This window comes from Brachycentrus maculatus, unplaced genomic scaffold (genome assembly GCF_059751285.1).
Source record: "Brachycentrus maculatus isolate JH-2025_06_01 unplaced genomic scaffold, ASM5975128v1 h1tg000104l, whole genome shotgun sequence".
In the NCBI taxonomy this organism is placed as follows: Eukaryota; Metazoa; Arthropoda; class Insecta; order Trichoptera; family Brachycentridae; genus Brachycentrus; species Brachycentrus maculatus.
The window spans coordinates 595,168-619,331 of NW_028280858.1; the positions used below are offsets into that span (position 1 = coordinate 595,168).

General features: G+C 32.4%; 2 protein-coding genes across 2 annotated transcripts; one reads left to right on the forward strand and one right to left on the reverse strand.

Moving 5' to 3' along the window:
* Positions 1–651: 651 nt before the first annotated feature.
* On the reverse strand, positions 652–13,879 carry LOC148310198 (uncharacterized). Its single transcript, XM_088258835.1, has 8 exons — positions 13,586–13,879; positions 7,033–7,314; positions 5,745–5,942; positions 3,417–5,622; positions 3,156–3,279; positions 2,560–2,738; positions 1,869–1,985; positions 652–1,786 (listed from the first exon to the last, which is right to left on the reverse strand). The coding sequence occupies exons 1-8, from the start codon at positions 13,772–13,774 to the stop codon at positions 1,641–1,643; spliced, it is 3,441 nt and encodes a 1,146-aa protein (XP_088114961.1). The 5' UTR covers positions 13,775–13,879; the 3' UTR covers positions 652–1,640.
* Positions 13,880–14,836: 957 nt separating this feature from the next.
* On the forward strand, positions 14,837–24,163 carry cbc (protein CLP1 homolog). Its single transcript, XM_088258838.1, has 8 exons — positions 14,837–15,175; positions 17,692–17,853; positions 18,816–19,035; positions 19,732–19,902; positions 19,987–20,177; positions 22,850–22,981; positions 23,079–23,260; positions 24,006–24,163. Exons 1-8 carry the CDS (start codon positions 15,083–15,085, stop codon positions 24,115–24,117), a joined length of 1,263 nt encoding a protein of 420 aa, XP_088114964.1. The 5' UTR covers positions 14,837–15,082; the 3' UTR covers positions 24,118–24,163.
* The last annotated feature ends 1 nt before the right edge of the window (position 24,164 follows it).

A 24,164-nucleotide genomic window follows, 5' to 3' on the forward strand; every position in this document is an offset into this window, starting at 1 on the left:
TTGCTTCTTCTATAATGGACTTATTAGTTACCAACCAACTAACCTTAACAAAAGCAGACAAAGGTAACACAATCATTATATTAAACATGACATTAAAAAAGTCGAAGAATTCCTCCAAGACCCCATCTTCAGTATACAAAAAAATTGACCCGACCAGCAGAAATAGTGGTATTTACTAAGTAAAAATTTTGATTAATAATGGATAGGTTTTACCACAAAGTGACTGCCAAATCAATTAATGAAAAAATGTTATCTTTTCACTGTAATTCAAGCCCTTGTCATAAGAGAGAAGTGATCAAACATAAGCACTGCGAAAAGTGGTGTTTCCAATTGTGTTTCCGCCAAATACTTCAGTCTGACAACTTAGGTATCTTGCTTAATACATATTACACAATATGTATGACCTTAAAATCCCGCTGATTTGGCAAAATGGAATTTTATCAAGTAGGTCTGTATATTCTAAAATTATGTGATAATTCACCAATTCATCACATGACGGATTATTCACCCTGTGATATGGTCCAGCCAGGTAAGTGAAATGATCTTCGTGTACACAATGATTCCTTGAGCCAAAATGTTTTTAAAAATACAATATGTATCTATATACCCTATGGTAGGGCTTAAATTTGGTTAAGAAATGAAAAAAGAATACACAAAGATATGTTAATTTTATTAACAAAAATAGTTCAATTCATGTACAGAAAACTACTCTAAACTGAGTATTAAAAAATAATAAGTAGAGATTCTGAAGACAGTGTAAATATTTTTTTTACATAATTTAAATATATATCTGTACATAGAAATTTTTATTTGTTAGTATGTAAATACATAGTACATGTCAGTTAAAGCATTTTTTATACATCTCTAAAATAAAGTTTACAATTCACAGTTAATAAAAAATTATAATGTGTCAAAAATAAATTATTGTAAGAGAGCTTGCAGTTGAGTTAACGCAAAAGCATTCATTATCACATATTTTAATATTTGGCACTACACACTATGCCCTATATATATAAATATACATAAATAGGTTAGGTGAGTATAAATGAAAGCGAGTTACATACATATTGATATTAATATGCAAAAATTATCCAGACTATAATTGAATGCTTTCAACAAAATAATTACTTTTAAGATTAGATAGAGTATTCTTTATTCGAAAAACATATATTTGGCACATAAAAGATATTCAAAAAGATCTTTCTTCCGAGGACGTATACAATTTCCAAAACAAAATATCATAAATTAGATAGATTAGTTGAAAACTTTGTTGAAATAAATTGATCAAATAAATATTTAAAAAAAAGAGTACTTTTAAAACAAACATGTTATTTGCGCGTTAAGCAGATTTGATTTTATTTTTATTTTTTAATATTCTACAAAGATAACCTACATGAGTTAATAAACATGGGTGACTTTTAACACGATTATCAGCGAATTGAAAATATATTTACATACTACGTTTTATTGCTTCGCTTTATTATTATACATTGTGTTGGAAAACAATTCTTATCCATACAAAGCTGTATTGATAATTTTATTTGATGATAATGGGATTTTTTATATTGTAAAATTTACAGTTTATTGTACATACAATACAATGATTTTGAGTAAAATAAGTAAGGAAGTTAAGGCTATTTTTATATGACAGAACTGGAAGCCATCATGTTGACACCACAAGTCCCATCTCCTCTGTAGACTCTGTAGTAACCCCTTTCTCCCCAAGAAGGTCCCCAAGAGTTTTTAATCGTCCAGAATGGCATCTTTTTCTTAAAGATTGGATAAGCTAGAAATATAAAAATTAAACAATTGAAAAAATCTGCAAAAAATAAACAAACAACATAATAAAATTTAATCACGACACATACTGTGCATTCCATATCCGACAATAAGAACACCATGATCCAAGTTACTCGGACTGCACAAGAACTTAAGCGGATGTGAGACACCGCCCATGTAGAACTGCATAGCGTTGGCATTTATTCCTGAAAATAAAATTATGTTAGGAAACAAAATAAAACAGATTGCACTCAAACATTGGATTTAACTGCCACGGGCTATATATGTATAAAGATATATTATAGATGTCTCAAGAGATATAACTTTTAGGGATTCGAGGAATAATGGGCATAATGATGAATGCTACAAAGTGAACACTTAAGGCAACCAATGACGAATCATGAGCTCTGACTGCCATATATCTTTCAAAGCCGATAAATCATTGATGCCAAGCATGATGCTGTGTAGTTTCAGTTAGTACAAGTACTAACAAGCTGTTGGTCAAGAACAACAGTCATAATGATTAACATAAAGTGACATCTTCACAGTGTAGTACAACTAATTGGAAGTTTAAATGATTTATGTAATAAATCATTTTAAAAAATTACATTTTTGTTGAAAATCAATTATACTACCTCTAAATATTTTTTTTACGTAATTCATTTAAAAAATGTATAGTATTCACATGTCTGATATATAAATGAGTAGGTCAATATCAATTGAAATTTATTATTAGACCAATGATTTTTTGTGAAAGGATAAGGTCTTTTTTAAACTTACCTATAGAAATGGGGCCGTTTTGTAAAAGCCACTTTTGCATGTCAGTCTCATTCGAAGAAATATTGACAGCTCCAGATATCTGCACTCGGCTCAATGACTTGTTAAAGTGGCACTTCTCGTCTTCAGCATCGTAAGGATAATCAGTCTCCAGTTCCAACCCTCCGAGTTGTTCAATAGCCCTAAAATAAATTGGTTTATTAATCAGTTGAATATCACTGATCAAGAGAGAATAGAAGTCACATGGTAAGTATCCGAATGGATTATTTGCATTACTAATTCATTTTATTTCATCACCGAAAATTTGTTGCAAGAAATTTACAACTTTGGAAGCATATTTATTTTTGTACGTATATGAAGCTTAGCATATCAGAACACTATTCAAAAGATATGGATCAACATAGGCAACATTAGTTTTTCATTTTTACAAGATATTTTTAAAAAAATGTACTTATTTTTCATCTATCTATTTATTATCAAAACAGCAATTTTCATTGATCACTCGCTTACCATTTAACTTTAAAACTTATTTTTTTAAACAAATAAGCCACCTTGTAGATTAAGCCAACAATATGTGAGCAAAATTATGAAAAATAAACCTGTAAGCGTTATCTGGAAGTCCTCCATTGCATCCCTCGTCTAACTTATCACAGTCAACTAATTCTTGTTCCGACAAAGAAAGGAGATTCCCAGTTTTTATTTTCCATTGTCCTTCCACATTTCCTGAATAAATAACAAAAAATCAACTTAATAAAAAACATTCTTTATTATAAAATTCAGCTAAAAATGGTGTATATATTTGACAATAAAATAAACAGATAATTTTGGATACAAAAAGACATGGAAGGTTTTATATTTACCTGTTACACTGAATGCCCAACAGCTGCCACAAGATCCTTGATTTTTGACTTCGGTAACAGCGCCTTTGTCTCTCCAGTCAAATTCCGCAGGGATATCCTGAACATCAGGAATTTCGGCCATAGGCATCGGTATGTGATTCGGATTGAAAAGATCGGTACGGAGTCCCAAATATTGTGACCGGAACTCTTCTTGCGATAAGTCAGCAAAAATAGTCGCTCCATACTTAGCCGTACCTAATTCGTTCAAGTTAAGCTGTTCGACAGTTTCCATATTTGAACAGAAAATCTCAAAGCGCTTCTTGTACTCTGTTCTATTGTATCCGTACTGTTTTCCATGTAAAGCTATAAATCTATCAAACTGCTTCTGATATCCGACATACGTTTCTAACCATTGTCTTCCTTCCAGTTCTGTTTGCCTCTTGGAGCGAATAGAATTGTTGTCCATGTCGCAGGTTATTTTGATTACTCTGCCATTTGCCAACCACGGCCTGTCCCACACACTGGACACGCATATCTTATCTTTAGCGTCGTCCAAATAATCGCATTCTTCCACAAATTCTTGAGTTTTAGGACAGTTGCTCTCCTTCACGGTGAATGTTATCTTTGTTAATGTACCGGATACTACTTGCTTGGTTGCCGATTTAATATCTATTAATTTATGGTGATTATTGGACTCGGATGTCAAATCATATTCAGAAAGGGATATCTTTGCTAAATTCTTAATTTTAGGGTCATTTGCTTCCACTTGGGAAACTCCACCGGGAATACCTCTGGAGGTGCGATTACTTCTCTCCGGAGGCGACTTACTGGAACATTGCGACTTCACCACCTTCTCTTCTCCCGAAGATCTAACTTCCACTTGCACATGGCAAACCTTTATTTTGTCAGTTGCGAGCATTGTCGCACACTCTTCTACACTGTCTGATGATTCCTCGCATTTTGAAATTCCTACTCTAAGTTTCATGTGGAAGACGGTCGACGTTTGTTTTTCTTCTTTCCTCGAATCCAACACACGCAACAAAACTCTTTTGAGATTATCTTCGTCAAATTTATCCAACGTGTTGACGGCTAGATTGGCCAAACGTTGAACTTGTGCCTTATCTTCATTTGACCGGTTCGACACATTTAAGAGACTCCTTCTTTTGCGCACATTTAGAGGAGATATCACTTTCTTATCAGACTGTTCTTCTGAAGATTTACTTTCTTCCGAACTCTCGCTACTTGTTTTTGTTTTGACTCGGTCGGATGATTTTCGGTGTGGAGAAGTAATGATTTCTTCAGAAGACGAAGATGAACTATCGGAGTTGGAGTTTTTCTTATCAAATACTGGCGTAGAAAATTGAATACCGGTCTGAGTAGGTATTATTTCACTTTCTGTTATTTGCCCTTCTTGTATTTCCGATCCGGTATTAGACTCCGATACGCTTTGTTCCGGAACATAATTAGTATACAAATTTCCATTTACAGGTACTTGTTCTTGAGGTTTATCATCGTCTGGAAAAAATCCATAAAAATTCAAGAACCCGTCCAATGCCTGCTTTTTGTCTGCAGACATGGAAACGGAATGTTCAATATTTTCGGTTGTCAATTCACTTTGTATTTGGACAACTGGTTCGTAAGAAATAACTCTTTGGTCATCATTTCCCGAAGGAGCTATATAGCTCTGTGAATTTAGATCGCTTATTTGTTGATCAACTGACAATATTTCAGTTACAGGTGGTGACTGAACAAAACCAGCATCTTGTTTATTGATATTTGACTCGGTAATAATTTGCTCTTCCAGTGCTAAAAGTCTATCGGCAGATATCGGTGCTTCTGACTCCTGAGGTTTAGATGCTAGTAATTCGTGATTTTGAATAACTTGAATTATTTTGTTTGTAGAGGAATCACCATTTTCTGTTGTAGCAGGATTGAAATTGACATCTAACTCATTTTCCAAAGAGTTTTTAGTTTTCCCGACACCATCAGACAATGGAGTTAAAGCTTCACCATTGTCTCCAAATGAGTACTGTTCGGTACAGTTATTGAACATAACAGCTCGGAATTTAGATCCATTTGCCAATTTCAGCCATGGTTTTTCCAAGAATGTAATTTGACATACTTTAGTGGTGGAAGATTCACTTTCGCAAGTGTCGTCAGTTTGGCTTTTTACGCATGAAGTAGAATCAACTTCTAATAGCAAAATATAACGAACACCATTGACAATCTGAAATAAATGAAATGATTTATTAAAAAGTTGGAATTCCTACACTATAAAACAGTTTCATGTTTTTGGACATATTTGAGGTATAAAATGCAATTATTCTACATAATCCAAGTAGAATTTACCTGCGCCTGCCGTTGAACTCTCAAAATCTTATTCAGAGAATGTTTCTCTCCTGGCAAGTGTCTATCGAGATGTTGCAAAGCCCCATTAACCAAGTCAAGCACCCCATCAGCGTTGGGATTCACATCTGTAGGACAGTCAGCGCACCATGTACCTCCGTTATCACGACGCACTGCGATAAACTGCTCTCCTGATCCCACCTTAAAAGACACCAAACATATTTTATTATATTCTTTTCTATATATTACATTTTTCAATCACATATCTGTATCCATTTCACAACTCACTCTCTGTAAATGCAATTTATCTCATACACAGTAAATTAAAGAAAGTTCATACCAGATTATTTCCATTAAAAAATCATATTATAAATGAAAGAAAAAATGCAGTAGTACAAACAATGTTAAATCTGACATTTGGCTGATCATTTGGCCAACGGACATTAAGCCAAATGGACATTCAGACAAACGAAAATATGGTCAAGTAAACATATGATCAACAATTTTTTTAATTACTTAAAAACCCAACCTGTTAAAACCCAATAAATTATTTGTCAAAAACTAACCACATAAGAATGAGAAAAACTCAACCTCCACGATTAAAATTTCACAGTAAAGACAGTAAAAAAAATCTAACCTAACCTAACCTAACCTAACCTAACCTAACCTAACCTAACCTAACCTAACCTAACCACATAAGAATGAGAAAAACTCAACCTCCACGATTAAAATTTCACAGTAAAGACAGTAAAAAAAATCATTTATCAGTTCACAATTTCATTCGGTCAGATTCAAATTTACATATACCTTCTCGTGTGAAACATTTTTGACATACTAGCATCTCTATAATAAAATACAATAAATATAGATTTATATTATCCACTGACACTTCGTGATGGAATTGCATTTTTAATATATTATTAGATGAAATTCAAAATGTTCATTTACAAAAAATGCAAATCTATTATAACTTTATATAAAATCGTGCTCTCAATACAAAAAAACGTTTATAAAAAATATTTTTAAATCATACAATACTTAAATTCACTCAAATTAAATTAATTTCTCAATAAAATTATATCAAATCATGGTTATCAACTCCTGCGTTATTTTATATATAACATAACAATTTGTATAGCCTCCCACCAGTCTGATGATGTCGGTAACGACGAAACCCGGTCGCTGGTCAAATAAAAATAAAGTGGAAAAGCTAAAAATATTGGTTTTAATCTAATAATATATTACAATAAATATATCAGAAATAACAAAGTTTTTGCATAATATTACTTACATATTGATCATTCAGTTGTATTTCATGTGCCAGTTCAATTATCGGGGTGTAGAGTTCCGGTTTTTGAGAAACATCGTCTGTCACGAGTTCTTCTACATAATCGGGTTTTATTTCTTTGTGATACGGTTCGCATATTGTACTACCATCTACGATTCTCCACTCATCCAGGTCTGCCCTCCTTTGCTGAATTTGAGAACTACATTTTAACGAGCTGTGTTCACAAGTATTTTCACCGCATGACACATTAATAATGGCATCTATTGCGTATGTAATTTCTTCCACCTGCAAAAAAATACATCATAAGTAATATTGGTGACATGATGACAATAAAGAAAAGAATGATGCTCATCTTAGAAAACATTTTATCAGCAATAAGTAATTTTATCTATTAGATGCAGTCAAAATAGGCATTTCTGAATAGGTGGCTACGAAAGTAGAGGTTGGTGTCGAAAATGGTGTTGATCCTCAATGGAACATACCGTACAAAGAAAAAGAAGTTGTTAAATTACTGACTCAATAAATTAATACAGTAAAACCCCCCTACAACGTCGACATAGGTACTACTTTATCTTAGGGAATTTTATAAGGGTTAATGTTTTAAATTTAATTTTTACATTTTAACTAGCGGAAATTACTGTAATGAGTCATTTAAAATTGAAAAACAATTTCAAAACATTAACTTCCCTGTAACGTCCCTTCCGATTACATATATCAGCGTTATAGGGGAGTTTACTGTACATTACTTTCTGAGGCATTTTCATAATAGTCTCTGTAATATACCAAATCCTCAATTGTTGATTATGGAGTTCTACAAAACAAGCACCAATCTCAATCAAATATGAACGTGGATTTTTATGGTCACTGTTAACTTCTCAGAGAGTATGGACGATAGTGTTGCATTCACGCTCATAATTCATGGGCTGTTAATTTTTTAAATAGGACACTTATCTGCAATACCGATGGTTAAAAAACCACTAAGATCTCGTAACTTGCCAAAACTAACTAAATAACCATCACACCGCTTCGCCGCAGGGGTAGGCAGAGAGAATAGAACGCCACACCACTCTGTCTTTGTAAACATTCTTCGCCTCTTCCACATTCATAAAATTTCAAGAGAACATAATACACACGTCAACCCAAACAACAACAAAAAAGAATTCTTAAACCATTTCAATCAATATTTAATATTTGGTTTTATTTCTGATGACAAAATAATCACATTTTTTTCCATTTCAACAAAATTATTATAAGAAAGTTAAATGTTATTCCATTCTTCTAAGACAATGAAAAAAATAACAACGCATTAAGATTATTCTTAGAATCCATTCTCAAACAATTTAACATTCCCAATACGTTTATACAATATTCTCACCATAATGTATTTCTAAATGTCACATGCGTATGCAAAAATAATACTTAAAATTACATGTGATTATATTACGATAATAGTTAGCTCAACACCGAGGAAACATTACAGGTGAGTCATATTTTCTTACATACATTACTTTGAATAGAAAACAAGGAGTCAGTAAGTCACAAGCTTTATTCTCACAATTCTTACGTCATCAACAAAATTGCCGTAAGAAATTACACATTATTCTAATACATGTTTAAGACAATGACTAGTCACTAAGCCCGTATAGGATTCAGGTTATAATATAAAGATTGCAAATTGAAATACATGGTGTAATTAAAAATTGTTCTTTGGTCGTAGAATTAATTACTTTATGTGCCCATTGTTTGATATGACACTCACTCTGACTCTGAACACAGGTCATGTTGATTAATCATATGAATTGTTTTTAAAAATATTATTTAAAATGAATTCATAATATTTGAGTGCATACCAAAATGATTGTTTTGAGTTATTACTAGCTGGCATTATCAGAAAATAATATGGAAACGGTAAATGGACATAATCGCTGTGTTAATAAAACAGACAAAAAATATGCTAAATAATAAATACAAGATGTTGGAGCTGTTCCATCTAACAAAGGAATTCATTTTTATTTTATTTATTTATGAAACGGTAAGTATTGAAAATTTTAAAATATATATATTCAATATTTCGTTCGTTCCTTGAGATTTGGACCGGATAAGCAGCAACACAAATCAAACAGAATCAATTGTACTTGAATTTCAAATAAGAATTTTTGGTTCTTAAGCATATTAGTATGTCAAATAAATTTCTCCTTAAATAACACCACATTTTTTTCCAAAGACAGACATAACAAGAGTGGTCATCTCACCTCAAATACAATCCTTCATTCAATAAAATACAGTGCCCTATGCATTACTAAGTAACAAAATTTAATTAAAACTAAAAATTGGTTAGTCTGCTTCCGCAGGGTCAATGCCTTATGGTCAAGATTCAACTCCCAGAGGGGTCTCTATTAATATTGACTGTTTTTACACAACATTTTAATATTTATGTTACTTGTAAGACAGATCATCTTACCTTCACATAACTTGCAATCAAAATAATTTTGCATTTGAATGTAACCTTGAACACGAGTTTTTATTACTCGACTACTTTTAATACTTTTTTCATGTTACATAAAATCTTTGAATGTGAATTACAACATGTATATCGGTCTATAATTAGTATTCTACGTACTTAGTGTAATAAATAAGTCTCATTTTAATGGTAATTACGCTTCCGCGCTAGAAATGATTTTATACATCTTTATAGGAAACAGGTACATTTAAAGTGATGAATCATCATACTATACAAAGAATATTTTCTTGAATAATTTTTACGACTTGTTGTCTTCACGATTACTGTTCAGAATAAAAATAACACAAGTAAACAAAAAAAAATCTCAAACTAGGCAACTTGCTAAAAAATCTGATAAACAATATTAATTTACAATTACTACAGAAACAACGCAATTAGGAGATACAAAGAGAACAATAGAAATAAAACTTTATACTCTTCCCCTGTACACTACTAATTTTATAATTTTGATTAGTGACATTTCTCATCTGGACCAGCAAAATATTTTTTGTAATTCTATCTTCAGTCGCAATCATTTGATAAACCAGCATATGTTTTATAATGGACCAATTACAATCCCCAAGGGAGCAAATGTCCATTGAGGAGATAAATTTTAGATTTTTAATATAAAACTGTTTTATGTGTGAAATCTTCATATGTTTTTTAAAATCCTCATCCACGTTCAATATAAAATAGGGCACTGCATCATATTGCTACAGTGTTATCTTGATCATTCACACACATCAAGGTCATCATTCCTGCAATTCAGGTTCACCAGACCAGGATTATATCAAACCAATATTAACTAAGTAACCATCCCAACGTTTTCTGCAGGGGTAGGCAAAGAGAATAGAAAGCCACACCAATGTCTTTGCAAACAGTTTTCACCTCTTCCATATTCTTACATCTTCTCATACATACACGCCGATTATTCCGGCTCCTGACCTGACCACGTTTAAGTACATATTTGAAATACTCCATCATGCCAAGTTTTCCTCGGCCTTCCTCTGCTTCTATTAGCAACCACATTCGCCTCATAATTTTTTTTTACTATCCTTTTTTACTCATTCGATTCATGTGCAAACAAACATATATTTAAGTAAAAAATTACTTTTTCTCTCAAAATCAAATTTTTTGAAAAAAGTATAAGTGATTTTTCATGCTGCTGGGAATCAAATTCAGGACCTCCAGCATGGCGACTCATACGCACTAACATCACAGTTAATTTAATATCGAGAATAAACTTTTACAATTCTGTAAATATTAAAAAAAATATATATATCATTTTTTCTGTCTCTCCGACCTCTACAATCTCTCTGCACATTAAATATAATTGTTTTTGCATCTATCAGTAGGTGGTACATGTTTATCAATAAAAAAATACTCAAAGCGATAAAAAATGAAAACACCTCAAAAACAACCAACAAATATTGCCAGCTAATCAGAGTCAATAGTGGGTACTCTGTACTATAAAAATATATTGTATTGTTTATGTACGATTGTGAAAATTCGTAGCTACATAGTTATGTACTTCAGTTGAAGTACATAAAAATTGCAAAATTGAAATTAAATACAACAGGCTCAGCATATAAACTTTATTGCAATTTTAAAAAAGTAGTTGGAAAAAAAGAAGCGGAGAAAGACCGAGGAAAACTTGGCACAATCAGGTATGTCAAATACTTGAGAGCGCCCGGGTCAGGAGTCGAAATAGATGTGGAAGAGGCGAAGAATGTTTGCAAAGACAGGGTGGTATGGCGTTCTATTATCTCTGCCTACCTCTGCGGAGAAGCGGTGTGATGGTTAGTTAGTTAGTTAGAAATTTTAAAATACCTGAAAACCAACCAACAAATATTGCCAACTAATCACAATTTAAAGAAGGTACTCTGTATTTTAAAAGGTATGGTTAGATAAACATAATATGCCAAGGATGATTTTACATTCCAGTACATTATTTATGTCTGATTGTGAAAATTCGTAACTGCAAAACTGAAGTACATAAACATTGCGAAATTGAAATGAAATCCAGGCTCAGCCTTAAATTCAGCATATTATTGCAATTTAAAAATATCTAAATATTTTGAAATATATAATTTTTTAAGAATGTTCATAACACTTTTTTGTTTGTGCAAAGAGATGTTGACACCTCTTTATTATAATTAAGCTGCTCTCATCGAAAACGTCAGTCAGACGTTAACTGAATTTAAAAATATAAATTACTGATTCAAATCTGAATTATAAAAAATAATATGAAACATTTGTGTGTTGGCATTGGCAAGCATCAATAAAATATATCAACTTATCAAATGAAATTGTTTATAAATTGAAACAAAAAGTAATGCAATAAATAATTGGTTTTAACTTAAATAAATTCATGTACCGTTCATAACAAATCTACAGCAAAAAAAAATTATAAAATTTTTTTAAAAATTATTTTACATAGATATTTTTTTTTTTAATTATATGTATTACGGCTCTTTAGGCATAGCCTGTGTTGAGCAGAAATACTTACATGTTAATACAATAAAAAATATATATTTCTAGATTTTATACATTACATACAATAGATACAATAACAATTTACAGTAGAAAGGTTTTACAATAAAAAAATTATGCCTGGACTTTAATTAATCATCTTTCCACTTTGCCCCTATCAACGAGAAGCAACCATCGACGGACACCTTTAAAACGTGATCACTTTTGGAATTCTTAATGGTTACGAGCAGCAAGTTCAATATCTTTGTTTTATGTATTTGAATAATGAATTATATCAAAATAGATAAGAATATTTATAAGTATGTATCATATACTGTAATAATAAAACATTATAAGTTCTTGGTAAAATAAATCTTATTTTACAAGGCGTAATAAAAAAAATACTATTATGTTATAGGTCAATGACACAGATAACGAACAAAACATTATCTTAGGCTACATAAATGTTAACTTTTTTTACATTTAATACTCTGCGTAACCAGTTAAAATCATAAAATAAAATTTATAAATATCATCACTAAAACAATATACTTATAAAATCCCATTTCAGAACCTGTGTCCTTCTGATATAAGTGGAATTAAACTATAATTTATAAATAAATTTTATTATAGTTTAAAAAAATCTTTGACATTCATTTAAGTTAGATATTATGGGTTGTGGTACCGTGGTTAGTGTCGCGGATTCTTAAGTCAGAGTTTATCGGTTCGAACCCACTCTACCACGATTTGATACCTATTTCTAATAATGAGCCGCTTAGGCTCACAGAAAATAGTAAGAAATTGAAATATTTATGTAAATAATAAAAAAAAAACAAATATTTTTCTTTTTTTATTAAAAATTATTAAAAAATAATGATTTTCTTAAGTTTTGTTAAAAAAAATCCTACTGTGAATTCATACATCTCAATTTGACACAATTTTGCAAGACCTTCTCATAACATCAACTTAAATGTTTTTTAAACATGTTTATCGAAAAATTAAATAACTTTAAAAAATCGTAAGGCTGTTATGCTGTCGGCGGGAACATTTGGGGAATTGTTAAAATATTTATATCAAGCAATTTGCTGGGCATCAAATTTACCCATCACATAAAATCATTATTTAATGGTAGTTTCTTGGCTACACCACAAATTTGTCCTTTGGATATGGTCATATTTCTATATGCTGAGGTGAATTTTTGCAATCAAAGTGGATTTTTTTATTACTTATTTTTAAAATATTATTGTTTATAGATGCTGTTGGGTATCGTTGCCAAAAATAAGTTTTTAGTGGTATTTTTTCACAGTTATATGTTAAATACACTGAATATGAGGAAAAAAATGGTACATGCTACATATATTTAAATTCAGTACCTATATTATGTTTACATGGTTCAGAAAGTCGAAATGCACCCATTAAAAATACGTTTTTGGTGTTGCTTAAGCTGTTAAAATTTAATATGACATCATTTCTTTGTTGTGTTTATCCACATCCTTCTAGAGATAACCTTTCTGATTAATTAAATCAGCATCCAATAAATGTTCTAAGAGGTAAAAAAAAATATATATATAATTTTAGGCATACCGATTTCTGCGCGTTGGTAACAACACCACCCTCATATTTATATGCCTGATCAGGAAGATTGTTGAGATAATCAATTAACGTTGTAACAAATTTGTTGTCAGCATTCACAACATTTTGGGAACGAATCACATTGAAAATGAAAAAAAATAAAACCAAGCGTATCACGCAAGACACCGGTGAACGATGCATTTTAGACAACTGAATGTTTAAAACACTGCCATAAGCTGAGCTCAATAAATTCACACAATAATGAGAAATGACGTATGACGAACAATCTAAACACACCGCAACAATGACGAATAGTACCAATATGTGGACGATAGACAATATTGGGCAATATGTCAAAAGTTGACAAGTTTGTAAACATGACAAACTTATCAATATAGCTTTGATGCATATGTTGGGTTTCCGAATTCAGAATTTTCAGATTCGAATTTTTTTAATGAGGTACTTTTGGAAAATGTTTTTTTTATACTCTCATGTTGTACATGAACCATTTCGAACTTTCTGAAATCCCAAACAATTTTTTTGTTTGAAAAAAAATGAACGTGTTGCACACTTTTCAAAGGTTTTTTTTTTCATTAGATTAAATAAGCTAAAGAAACCAATGTATCAATCATGCACCACACGCTATATACACTAGTATTTAGAGCCAATCTCCCTCGGATGGAGTTTTGCCTTTTAAAAATATTTTTGAGAATTTGTTGTGCAGCTGAAAATTTTTAGCATATATGCAAAAAATAATATTTTTGAGTGATACAAGTAGGTGCTGCATAATGCGAATTTGTTGCTTCACAAAATTATATTTACTATCTTATCATCACGTCGTTCCGCAGCAGAGGTAGGTAGAGAAAATAATTTGCCACACCAATCTGTCTTCGCTAACAATTATTCACTTTTCCACATTTATGAACCTCCTCATACATAACCGCCGATTATTCCAACTCCTATCCTGACCACTTTTAAGTATTTGAATACTTAGTTTTTCTCGGTCTTCTTCTGCTTCTATTACCAACCTCATTCCCCTCATAAATTTGTTTTACTTTTCTTCCTTTACTCATTCGATTTTTAAATTATTTCTTTGGATGACCACTATTTTTGTCCCATCTAATGGTGACAGAACTAAATTTAAAAAAAAAAAATTGTCCGAAAAAAAAGTGTGGTTTAAGAATTCGAAAATTCCGAAAGCGGAATATGACTGTCTGCTGGTAGGCTTAAAATGATGTCTGATAAAAAATCTTTACATATGCCATATTCAAATTCGTCGAAATCTTCTGCCAGTCCGCCGAAGACTTAACTAATTTGTAAATTTGTATTGCAGTCAGCGTTCATCTATTCCGTCGGAATTTCTGGGACCTGGATTTGTCGTTTTCCTTGTGATTTGTGTTTTTTGTATTTGTTTTTGTTTGATTTGGTCGCTCGGTGGTGATGACGAAAACCAAAACCACATAATAAGCTAAACATTACTGTGTACCTTGATAATTCGAGACAGTAAATATGACGGAGGTTCAATTACAAGAGTTTAAATTAGATCCTGACTGTGAGCTGAGGTTTGAGGTCGAATCAAAAAATGAAAAAGTGATTCTCGAGGTAAGTTAAAAAGTTTAGTATATACAGATTTCTTTATTTCTTCCATACCGTATTGACAGAAAGCGGGAAGATAACCTCGTGTCATTTGAATTTTGTATTTATTTATATTGTAAACAACCATAACGAGGAAATTTTGTCATAATAGTAAATATCTGTCTTATGTTTATTTTTTCGTTTGGTTTAAAACGCCATTGTTTATAGTTAGTAATTTTATTATATTTAGTAATTATAACTCATTTCCGATAATAATTATAAAATTTGATGATTTATATAGCGCTATTTTCGTAAAATACAATCTCAAAGGCGCTTATACATGTATGGATTATGATATGAAAATGAAAATGATGAATTAAAAAAATAATTAATAAAAACGTCGTCAATCGGCTGAGTCGTAAGGGGGGAAAGTGGAGCCGCCGTATTATTGCGTCTTTTTGGGGTGGAGCATGGCCAAGATGTTGGGCAGGACGTCTCCATGTGCAATGATAATTCCGGAGAGCAGCTTCTTGAGCTCCCGTCATTGTGGATTTTCAACTGCAGATGGCGAGGGGTAATGCTGGTCTTCTTGTTGTCTCTGGTGATATTGCCGGGCATCTCCAACACCTTGGTACCCAGGTACTCCATGATGGCGGTGAGGTATACGGGCGCACGAGCCCCAACTTTCTCAGCGTAGTAGATGCAAGCTGTGGTGTGTTTAAAATTGCTCCTGTATTCCATAAAATTTAACAATTTTATGTATTTTTTACTGCAAGGATATTTTTTCATGAAGCTTTAATAATGAATTGTACAAATAGAAGTTGGAGTAACCACATGTTTTTGGATCGCTATTGTCTATTATATACACTTGGGTCTGTTTTTATGCGGATCTTTTTCATGCGATTTTGAAGTTGTGCGATTTTCAAATGTAATGGAATCTATCCCTTTTTTTTATATGTAGTTCAAGTCTTTTTTATGCAAATTCGGATAAAAAAATCTAAAATATAGACTAGTGCAGGTTACAACCGTTAAAGTGTGATTGTGTCACTAGCACAAAGTTAAGCTCAAATCTTACATCGTATTCAAGAGATGCTTTATTGGAAAAAAAACAGAAAAAGCACTTGTAGTTTGTATAGAAGATTTATCTCAAAAACGATTTCCCATATGTGGATAAGGAAAAAGCTCTTCTGTTTTTATTTTATGATTTTTTTACAAACTTTTTTATGCGATTTTTGGTACATTATATCATTTTGATTTGAAGTTACACGGTTTTTTAAAATAATGGAACCTATCCCTCAGTTTTGTATCTACTTTCAGACTTTTTTTATGCAATTTTTTTTATGCGTGGAATTTATCTATCGCACAAAAAGAGACCCAAGTGTACACTACATTAACAAGCTCGTAGGGATGCATTTATCACATGTTTTTTTCGACAGCAACTGCCCTCGAAAACAGTCCATTCTCGGATCTTTGAGAAATGGACCGCATCATGCAACAAGCTAACTTGAGTTGCGTTGCTGTATTGCATTATTGATGCATTTTTCTCAAGTAACAGCTAAACTTTAGAACTTTTTTCTATATATGCAAAAAATTACTGACTTAAGATGCAAATATCCGAGGGAATCTATTTAAACTTATGGAGCATCTTCAGCTGGCAGCTATACAGCACCAAGCCATAAGACTAACTAAAGCTCATATGATCCTATATTATGAACATCTAATGCTCACTACAGAAAATATTTGGCGTGAATTAATATTTTAAATACGACGAGGAGAGCTGACTTTAACAGTCTACAAAAATGATAAGTTTGGATGGAGCAAGAAAGGAAAAGATTGCTCATTTCTCATCAAAAATATGAGGCAAGTGTACTTAGCAATAGAAGCAGAGGAAGACCGAGGAAAACTTCCGTGATTGAGTATTTCAAATACTCAAAAGTGGTCAGGTCAGGAGCCGGAATAATCGGCGTGTGAAGAGATGCATAAATGTGGAAGGGGCAAAGATTGTTTGCAAATACAGATTAGTGTGGCATTCTATTCTCTGCCCACCCCTGTGGGAAGCGATGTGATAGTTGTTTATTAAAGTATATTTCACAGGTATATGTTATTAGGTAAAAACTTAGGTATTACCGCTGTCAAAAATTTTTCATGAGAAAGGAATTTGCCAAGCTACAATTTGTCTTCAGCAGCGCCTGCTCACTAAACACATCCTAGTTTTTATTGTAGTTTTTGGTTACGCTTCAAGTTTGCAAAACTTCAAAATAAATGTTAGACAACTCCACTTGCCCTAACCCATGGCGGATGAAACAAGTATCTGTTAACAAAATATAGCATGTTACAGCAGCTTACATTACATTTTATGTTTAAATAATTAAAAAAAAACAACAAAAAAGTTTAAAAAAACTGAAATTTATAAATGAGTTTTTCTCACTATGGAAGATTATCAGTTTTAACATTTGTTTATTTTTAAAAATATGATATTAAAATTGTGAAATTGTGTAATTATATTTGATTCATCAAGTCCATGTTTTTTGTTTGTTTGGCAGATTAAGAGTGGTCTTGCGGAATTATTTGGGACAGAGTTGTTCAAAGGAAAACTATATGAATTTCACACAGGGGCTAAAGTTGCCGTTTACACATGGCACGGATGTACAATCGAGTTAAGAGGCAAAACTGAGGTCAGCTACATTGCCAAGGAAACACCCATGGTAACTATGCAAGTATAGCTACTTTCACAAATTCAAGACATAGAAGACAAGAAAAACTGACGAAGAAACAACGGAGCATGTCATCAGGATTTTCTAATAACTCTTGGTTTATAACCATTATTATATAATGGCATATAGATCGGCTGTCCAAACTTAAAACACAGTAAGGGACATTTTTTTTGTAGTAGGTTTTTTTTGCATTATTGGATTAAGTAGAATCTACTTAGTCCAAAAATGCAAAAAAAACGTACTACAAAAAAATGTTCCTTACTGTGTTTTGAGTTTGGACAGCCATTATGTCATTATGGCCTATTTGCTTTCAGCCTTGTTACAAGAAATAACATATTACTAATCATAGTTATTATCAATGATTTTTAAAGTTTTATTTAGCAATGGAAGACTTTGTAACTTTTTAACTGATCGAAGCTTCATTACGGAATACGGTCTTATCTGTCAAGTTGACAGTGAAAACCATTATAGCATAAACTTGACTAGATGTAGATTCTACTGCAAACATTTGCTTTTATTATATGCCTATATCATTGGCTTCCAGGTAAATGCTTTTTCTTCACTAATTACTATACAGTGCTGCAGAGTACTATGTTTTAACGAGTCAAGAATAAGTCCAAAGGTTAAAAACTCGGTCAATGATAAGAAATCAGTTTAGTTTTGAAACAAATGAAAGTTTTTATATTTGTCTCAGTTGGCAGATTTTGTCAAAATTTGCTCAAAAATTCTCCTATTACTATAAATATTGTTTTTACTTGTGCAAATATTTTATTTACTCACATATACTCATGCGTAAAATCATACACACTCATGATAATGATTCACGTAATTGGCTTTACTTTAAAAAAATTATATAACCATATAGTGTTTTTTAAAAAATCTTTTTTTCCACTAGAAATAATATTTTCCACTAGCATAATAATTAGAATATTTCCCAATGTTTTCAACTCTAGGTGATGTACCTGAATGCTCACGCTGCACTAGAGCAGCATAGAATAGCGGCAGAAGAGTCGGGAAGCAGAGGACCAATCACTATGATAGTCGGACCTTGCGACGTCGGGAAGAGCACACTCACCCGTGTTTTACTCAATTATGCGGTACGGATGCGAAGGAGGCCTATTTTTGTAGATCTAGACGTTGGACAAGGACAAATAAGTGTCCCGGGAACCATTGGTAATTTTTTTATTTAAATATCCCATCAAATTTTATATATTCTGTATTCTCTTTTTCGGTACTTAAATTTTTTATGATTTACATATCAAGTTTGTCTCTGTTTCTTATAAATTGTAATTCTAATATATAATTTTCAGCGGTCTGATGGTGTGAAAGCTTTAAATAGTTTAAAGGATTTTTTTTTAAATATCTGCCTTTAAATACTACTTTAAATACCAAAATAATTTTTTTAAATACTAATTTAAACACTACTTTAAATACTACTTTAAATACCAGTCTGATGATGTCGGTAACGACGAAACCCGGTCGCTGGTCAAATAAAAATAAAGTGGAAAAGCTAAAAATATTGGTTTTAATCTAATAATATATTTAAATACTAGTAATGATAATTATCAAAGAGAAGATGGACATGTTTGGGACATGTCCTTAAAATGCCACCTGAGAGAATATTAACCCCTCATGTCTCTTCTTCCAACTCTGAGGATTCCGACGCCCCGGAAGACTGCTGATGACCATTCACCGACTATACTGGGCGGAACTTCAGGATGCCGGACTGAAATGGCGCATGATAGAGTGACACGGAGACACCTCGTGTTAGCCATGTGATCCACCTAGGGATTCAACATGGAAAAATAAGAAGAAAAATGTTAATCAATTTGTAAGATTATAAAATTAATTTGGATTTGTTGTTTTTAGGCGCCTTATTGGTAGAGAGACCAGCGACAGTTGAAGAAGGTTTCAGTCAGCAAGCACCCTTAGTTTACCATTTTGGGCACAAGAGTCCTAGTGACAATTTAGAATTATTCAACGCTATAACTTCAAAATTGTCAGAAGTTATTTCAGATCGCATGGAAATAAATAAGAAAGGTAAAGATAATTCTGATGCGGTTACGTTTACATAATTAATGTTACTTTTTTAATGATTTACATATGTATTGGGTATATTTTCAGCAAGGTACTCAGGATGCATAATAAATACGTGCGGTTGGGTGAAAGGAGTTGGCTACCGAGTTTTGACTCACGCTGCCCAAGCGTTCGAAGTAGATGTTATCTTGGTGCTGGATAATGAGAGATTATACAATGAGTTAGTGAGGGATCTACCGAAGTTTGTGAAAGTTGTATTTCTGCCAAAGAGTGGCGGGGTGAGTAATATTTAGATACATAAATACATACTGAAGTTTTGAATATTGAAAGCATTAACTTTGTGGATCATATTGATATATTATTTTGAGAATTAAAAAACTTCCACTCACATTTTTATTAACCAACTAGTGAAGAGGACAACAGGTTGTTGCCGAAACTAGCTGGTAATAGAAATGTGAGTGGATCAAAAAACAAAGCTTTTTATTTCTCAAAATAATACATACTTAAGTTGCTAATCACACATTATAAAATATAATATTATATTAAAAAATGGCAATGGACAAAACAGTACGAGTGTTGCTTTTGTTTTTTTTCTTTTTCATTGTATGGATAATCTTAACCTTTTAACCGCGTTAACTTTGTTCCTAAGAGACGCCCGTACGCGGCGGTATTTCGCCGTTTTTTAAATGATTACTTTTATCATGTATTTAGTTAAGAAACGATTTATTTTCCTAAACAAAAACGTTCAATGGGATTCATTGTGCCTTTTTGGTACTCTATAATACACGTGTGTCACATTATTCTTGAAATATATCGTAATATAAACAAATTAGATCGTAACATAAATAAATCAAAGCACGCATCGTGTGTCACTCTCACCCACTGGCGATGCGTAGCGTCGAGAGTGAGACAGATATAGGGCATGATTATGGCGCGGACTAATTACCGACCGCAAGAAAAATCAGGGATCTGTTCTTTTATTTATCCTTGTGATGTTACAAATTATTAGTCAGATATTTCAACAGATGTCATAAGGCCAAGGATTGACGTATTATTTTATCCAAAGTTCCACACCATGAAAAAATCCCTCCAAGTTGAACTGAGGTTCGAAACTTGGAGCAAAGTAAAAACACATACGGTTATGTCAGCCGCGTATGGGGCATGTCTTGTAAAAACACAAACGGTTATGCGAGCCGCGTGGATCCGGTTAATAACTCGACACTGGCTTTAACACCCAAGATGGGTGAAAAGCCATTAAAAAGAAGAAGAAGAAGGATAATCTTAAAACAAGCATACTTTACTTCTACATTGATCCTTCAAACAAAGCTAGAAATGAGATATATTAGTTATGCTAGTGTTACTGTTCTACATTCATCCTTCAACTTCGAACTTTAGTAGCATACCACTGCTTTATTTTTCAATAAAATATTTGGTGACATGCATTGCTTATTATGTAAATATTTCTAATAATAAACCAATATAATCAATGTCTACACAAATAAAATGACAATATTTGACCATTACTGCTTGTAGTTATTGGGTTGATGCAAAAGTTTTGACCGTTTTTTACATATATTTTTTTAAATTTATTTTTTCTTGTGTATTATTTATTTAATAAATTATATAATTTCCATCAGTTCTTATAACCTTCTCCCATCTTTCTATCAACTTATTAATACCAGTAGTATAAAATTCCGTGGATTTTGATGCGAAAAATGAAGTAAGGGATGTTTTTACCTGCTCTATTGAATAATTTTTTTCATCATTTAAATTTTTTTGCAGTGATCGGAATAAATAAAATTCAGAAAGAGCAAGATCTGGAGAATACAGTCGATGCTTGATAACATCCCAATTTAACTCATTTAGCTTGTGTTGGGTCATCATAGCCACATATGGTCGCGCGTTGTCGTGATGAAACACTGCCCCTTTTCTGTTTACCAATTCTGGTCTATCCTTTTGAAGGGCCATGTTCAATTTGGATAAATGCTGACAATATCGTTCTGCTGTACTTGTCTTATCGTGTTCCAAGAGTTCAAATTACACAATACCCTTATTATTCCACCAAACACAAAGTATAACTTTTTTTATGGATTTCGGCCTTCGAAGTTGTTAATGGGGCTTGTCCAGGTATAGTCCAATGTCTTTTTCTTGTCACGTTGTTGTACACGACCCATTTCTCATCTCCCGTCACCAAACGATGCAAAAAAGGTTCATGTTTTTGTCTCGCACTCAAAGCAACGCGCGTTGAAACACGATCCAATAAATTGGCTGCCGACAATTGATGAGGTATCCAAACGTCGTACCGCGAAACCATTTCCATACGCTTCAAATGTCTTAATGCGATTGTTTGGTTGACTCCCATCATTGACACAATCTCTCTGATGGTTAGACGTGGATTGGTGTCAATTATGACTTTTAATTCGTCTTCATCAGACTTCAATGGCCGCCCGGTACGTGGTTTATCAATGAGTGAAAAATCTCCAGATCGGAATTTTGCAAACCATCTTCGTACCTGTCGAACTTTGATGACATCTGCTCCGTACACTTCACAAATATTTTTGGTTGCCACACTCGCGGTATTGTCTTAACGGAATTCATAAAGTAAACAATGACGTAAATGCACTTTATCGAACGACATTTTGAAAAAATACAAGGGGTTATTACTGTACTCTGGCCAAGCCAAAACTGAATAGAAAGTAGAGGGAAAGCATCCTTTATACAATGGAATCATAAAAAAAGAAGATACTATTCATAATTTATGAAAAAAAAAATTTTTACCTGGGATCATAAAAAACGGTCATTACTTTTGCATCAACCCAATATATTAAGAAAATAAATGTCATTATTGAATTTATCTGTCCACATGCGACACTCGTTCTACTTTAGATACATAAAATATTAGAAATAATATATTAAATTATGTAAATAATTGTAATATTTTCATTTTAAGGTTGTGGAAAGAACCAAAAAGCAAAGAGGTGAAAATAGAGACGCTCGCATTAGAGAATATTTCTATGGAAAAAGAACCCCTTTCTACCCGCACTCATTTGATGTCAAGTTTGCTGATGCTAAAATATATAAGGTGAAATTGTTTGAAATTTTGACAGCCAAAAAATAGCTTGGTCATAGGCAAAAACTATCAACAAATTAACCAAATATTGTTTTTTTAATATTAATAGATTGGTGCTCCATCATTGCCGGATTCATGCATGCCGCTAGGAATGCGTGTAACAGATGCTTTAACAAAAGTAGTTCCCGTAACCCCCACTTCTTCTCTTGTACATCATTTACTTGCCGTGTCATTCGCTCTCAGTCCTGAGGAAGATGTCATCAGAACAAATGTAGCAGGATTCATTTGTGTGTAAGTTACTTATTACAGCAATTTTCACATTACTCTTTCTTTATAATTACACGATAAAATCAAAATATAGTTTTCTTGCGGCTAGTACAGTTCGAGTGAATATTCGCATCAACGTATATGGCACAGGATCTGTTTCATCTCTATTTTTTTGTATTGTCCATAGTGTTGTCCAGCTATGAATTTCACTGCGAATGCCGTTAACCGTTTCATAAATGTAGACATTTATGAAATGGAGGTCATAAAACAAAATTTATTTATATGTTATGAAAATTTTCATAACACATAAATAAATTTTGTTAGAGGTCATAAAACAAAACGTATTTATGTTATGAAAATTTTCATAACACATAAATAAGTTTTGTTAGAGGTCATAAAACTAAACTTATTTTTGTAACACATAAATAAGTTTTGTTAGAGGTCATAAAACAAAACTAATTTATATGTTATGAAAATTTTAATTTTTCATTTGGCTTTTCTTGTAAATAGTACAGTAGAACCTCTCATAATGAGCATAATTCGTTCCAGAATCTTACACGTTAAGCGAACATTTCTTGTGGGTCCTGTGTCTCACAAGTGAATGTCGTGAAAAAGGGACTTGCCCTTTCTCTGTAACTCATTATGCGAAATGTCGCTCGTTAAGGGTGCAACTTTTTCACATTTTTTTTGCTTGTTATGCGAATGAGACGTTATGAGAGGTTTCACTGTACTTTTCTGATCAATGAGTTAATTTTTATTTGATTTTCAGTACCGCTGTCGACATGGACCGGCAAGTATTCACAGTCCTTTCACCGCAACCTCGCCCTCTACCCAACACAATACTCCTGATGTCAGAAATGCTTTTTATGGATGCACACTGATAACTTTAAAAAAAAAAGACTTAGAATAAAATATTTTTGTACCGCAC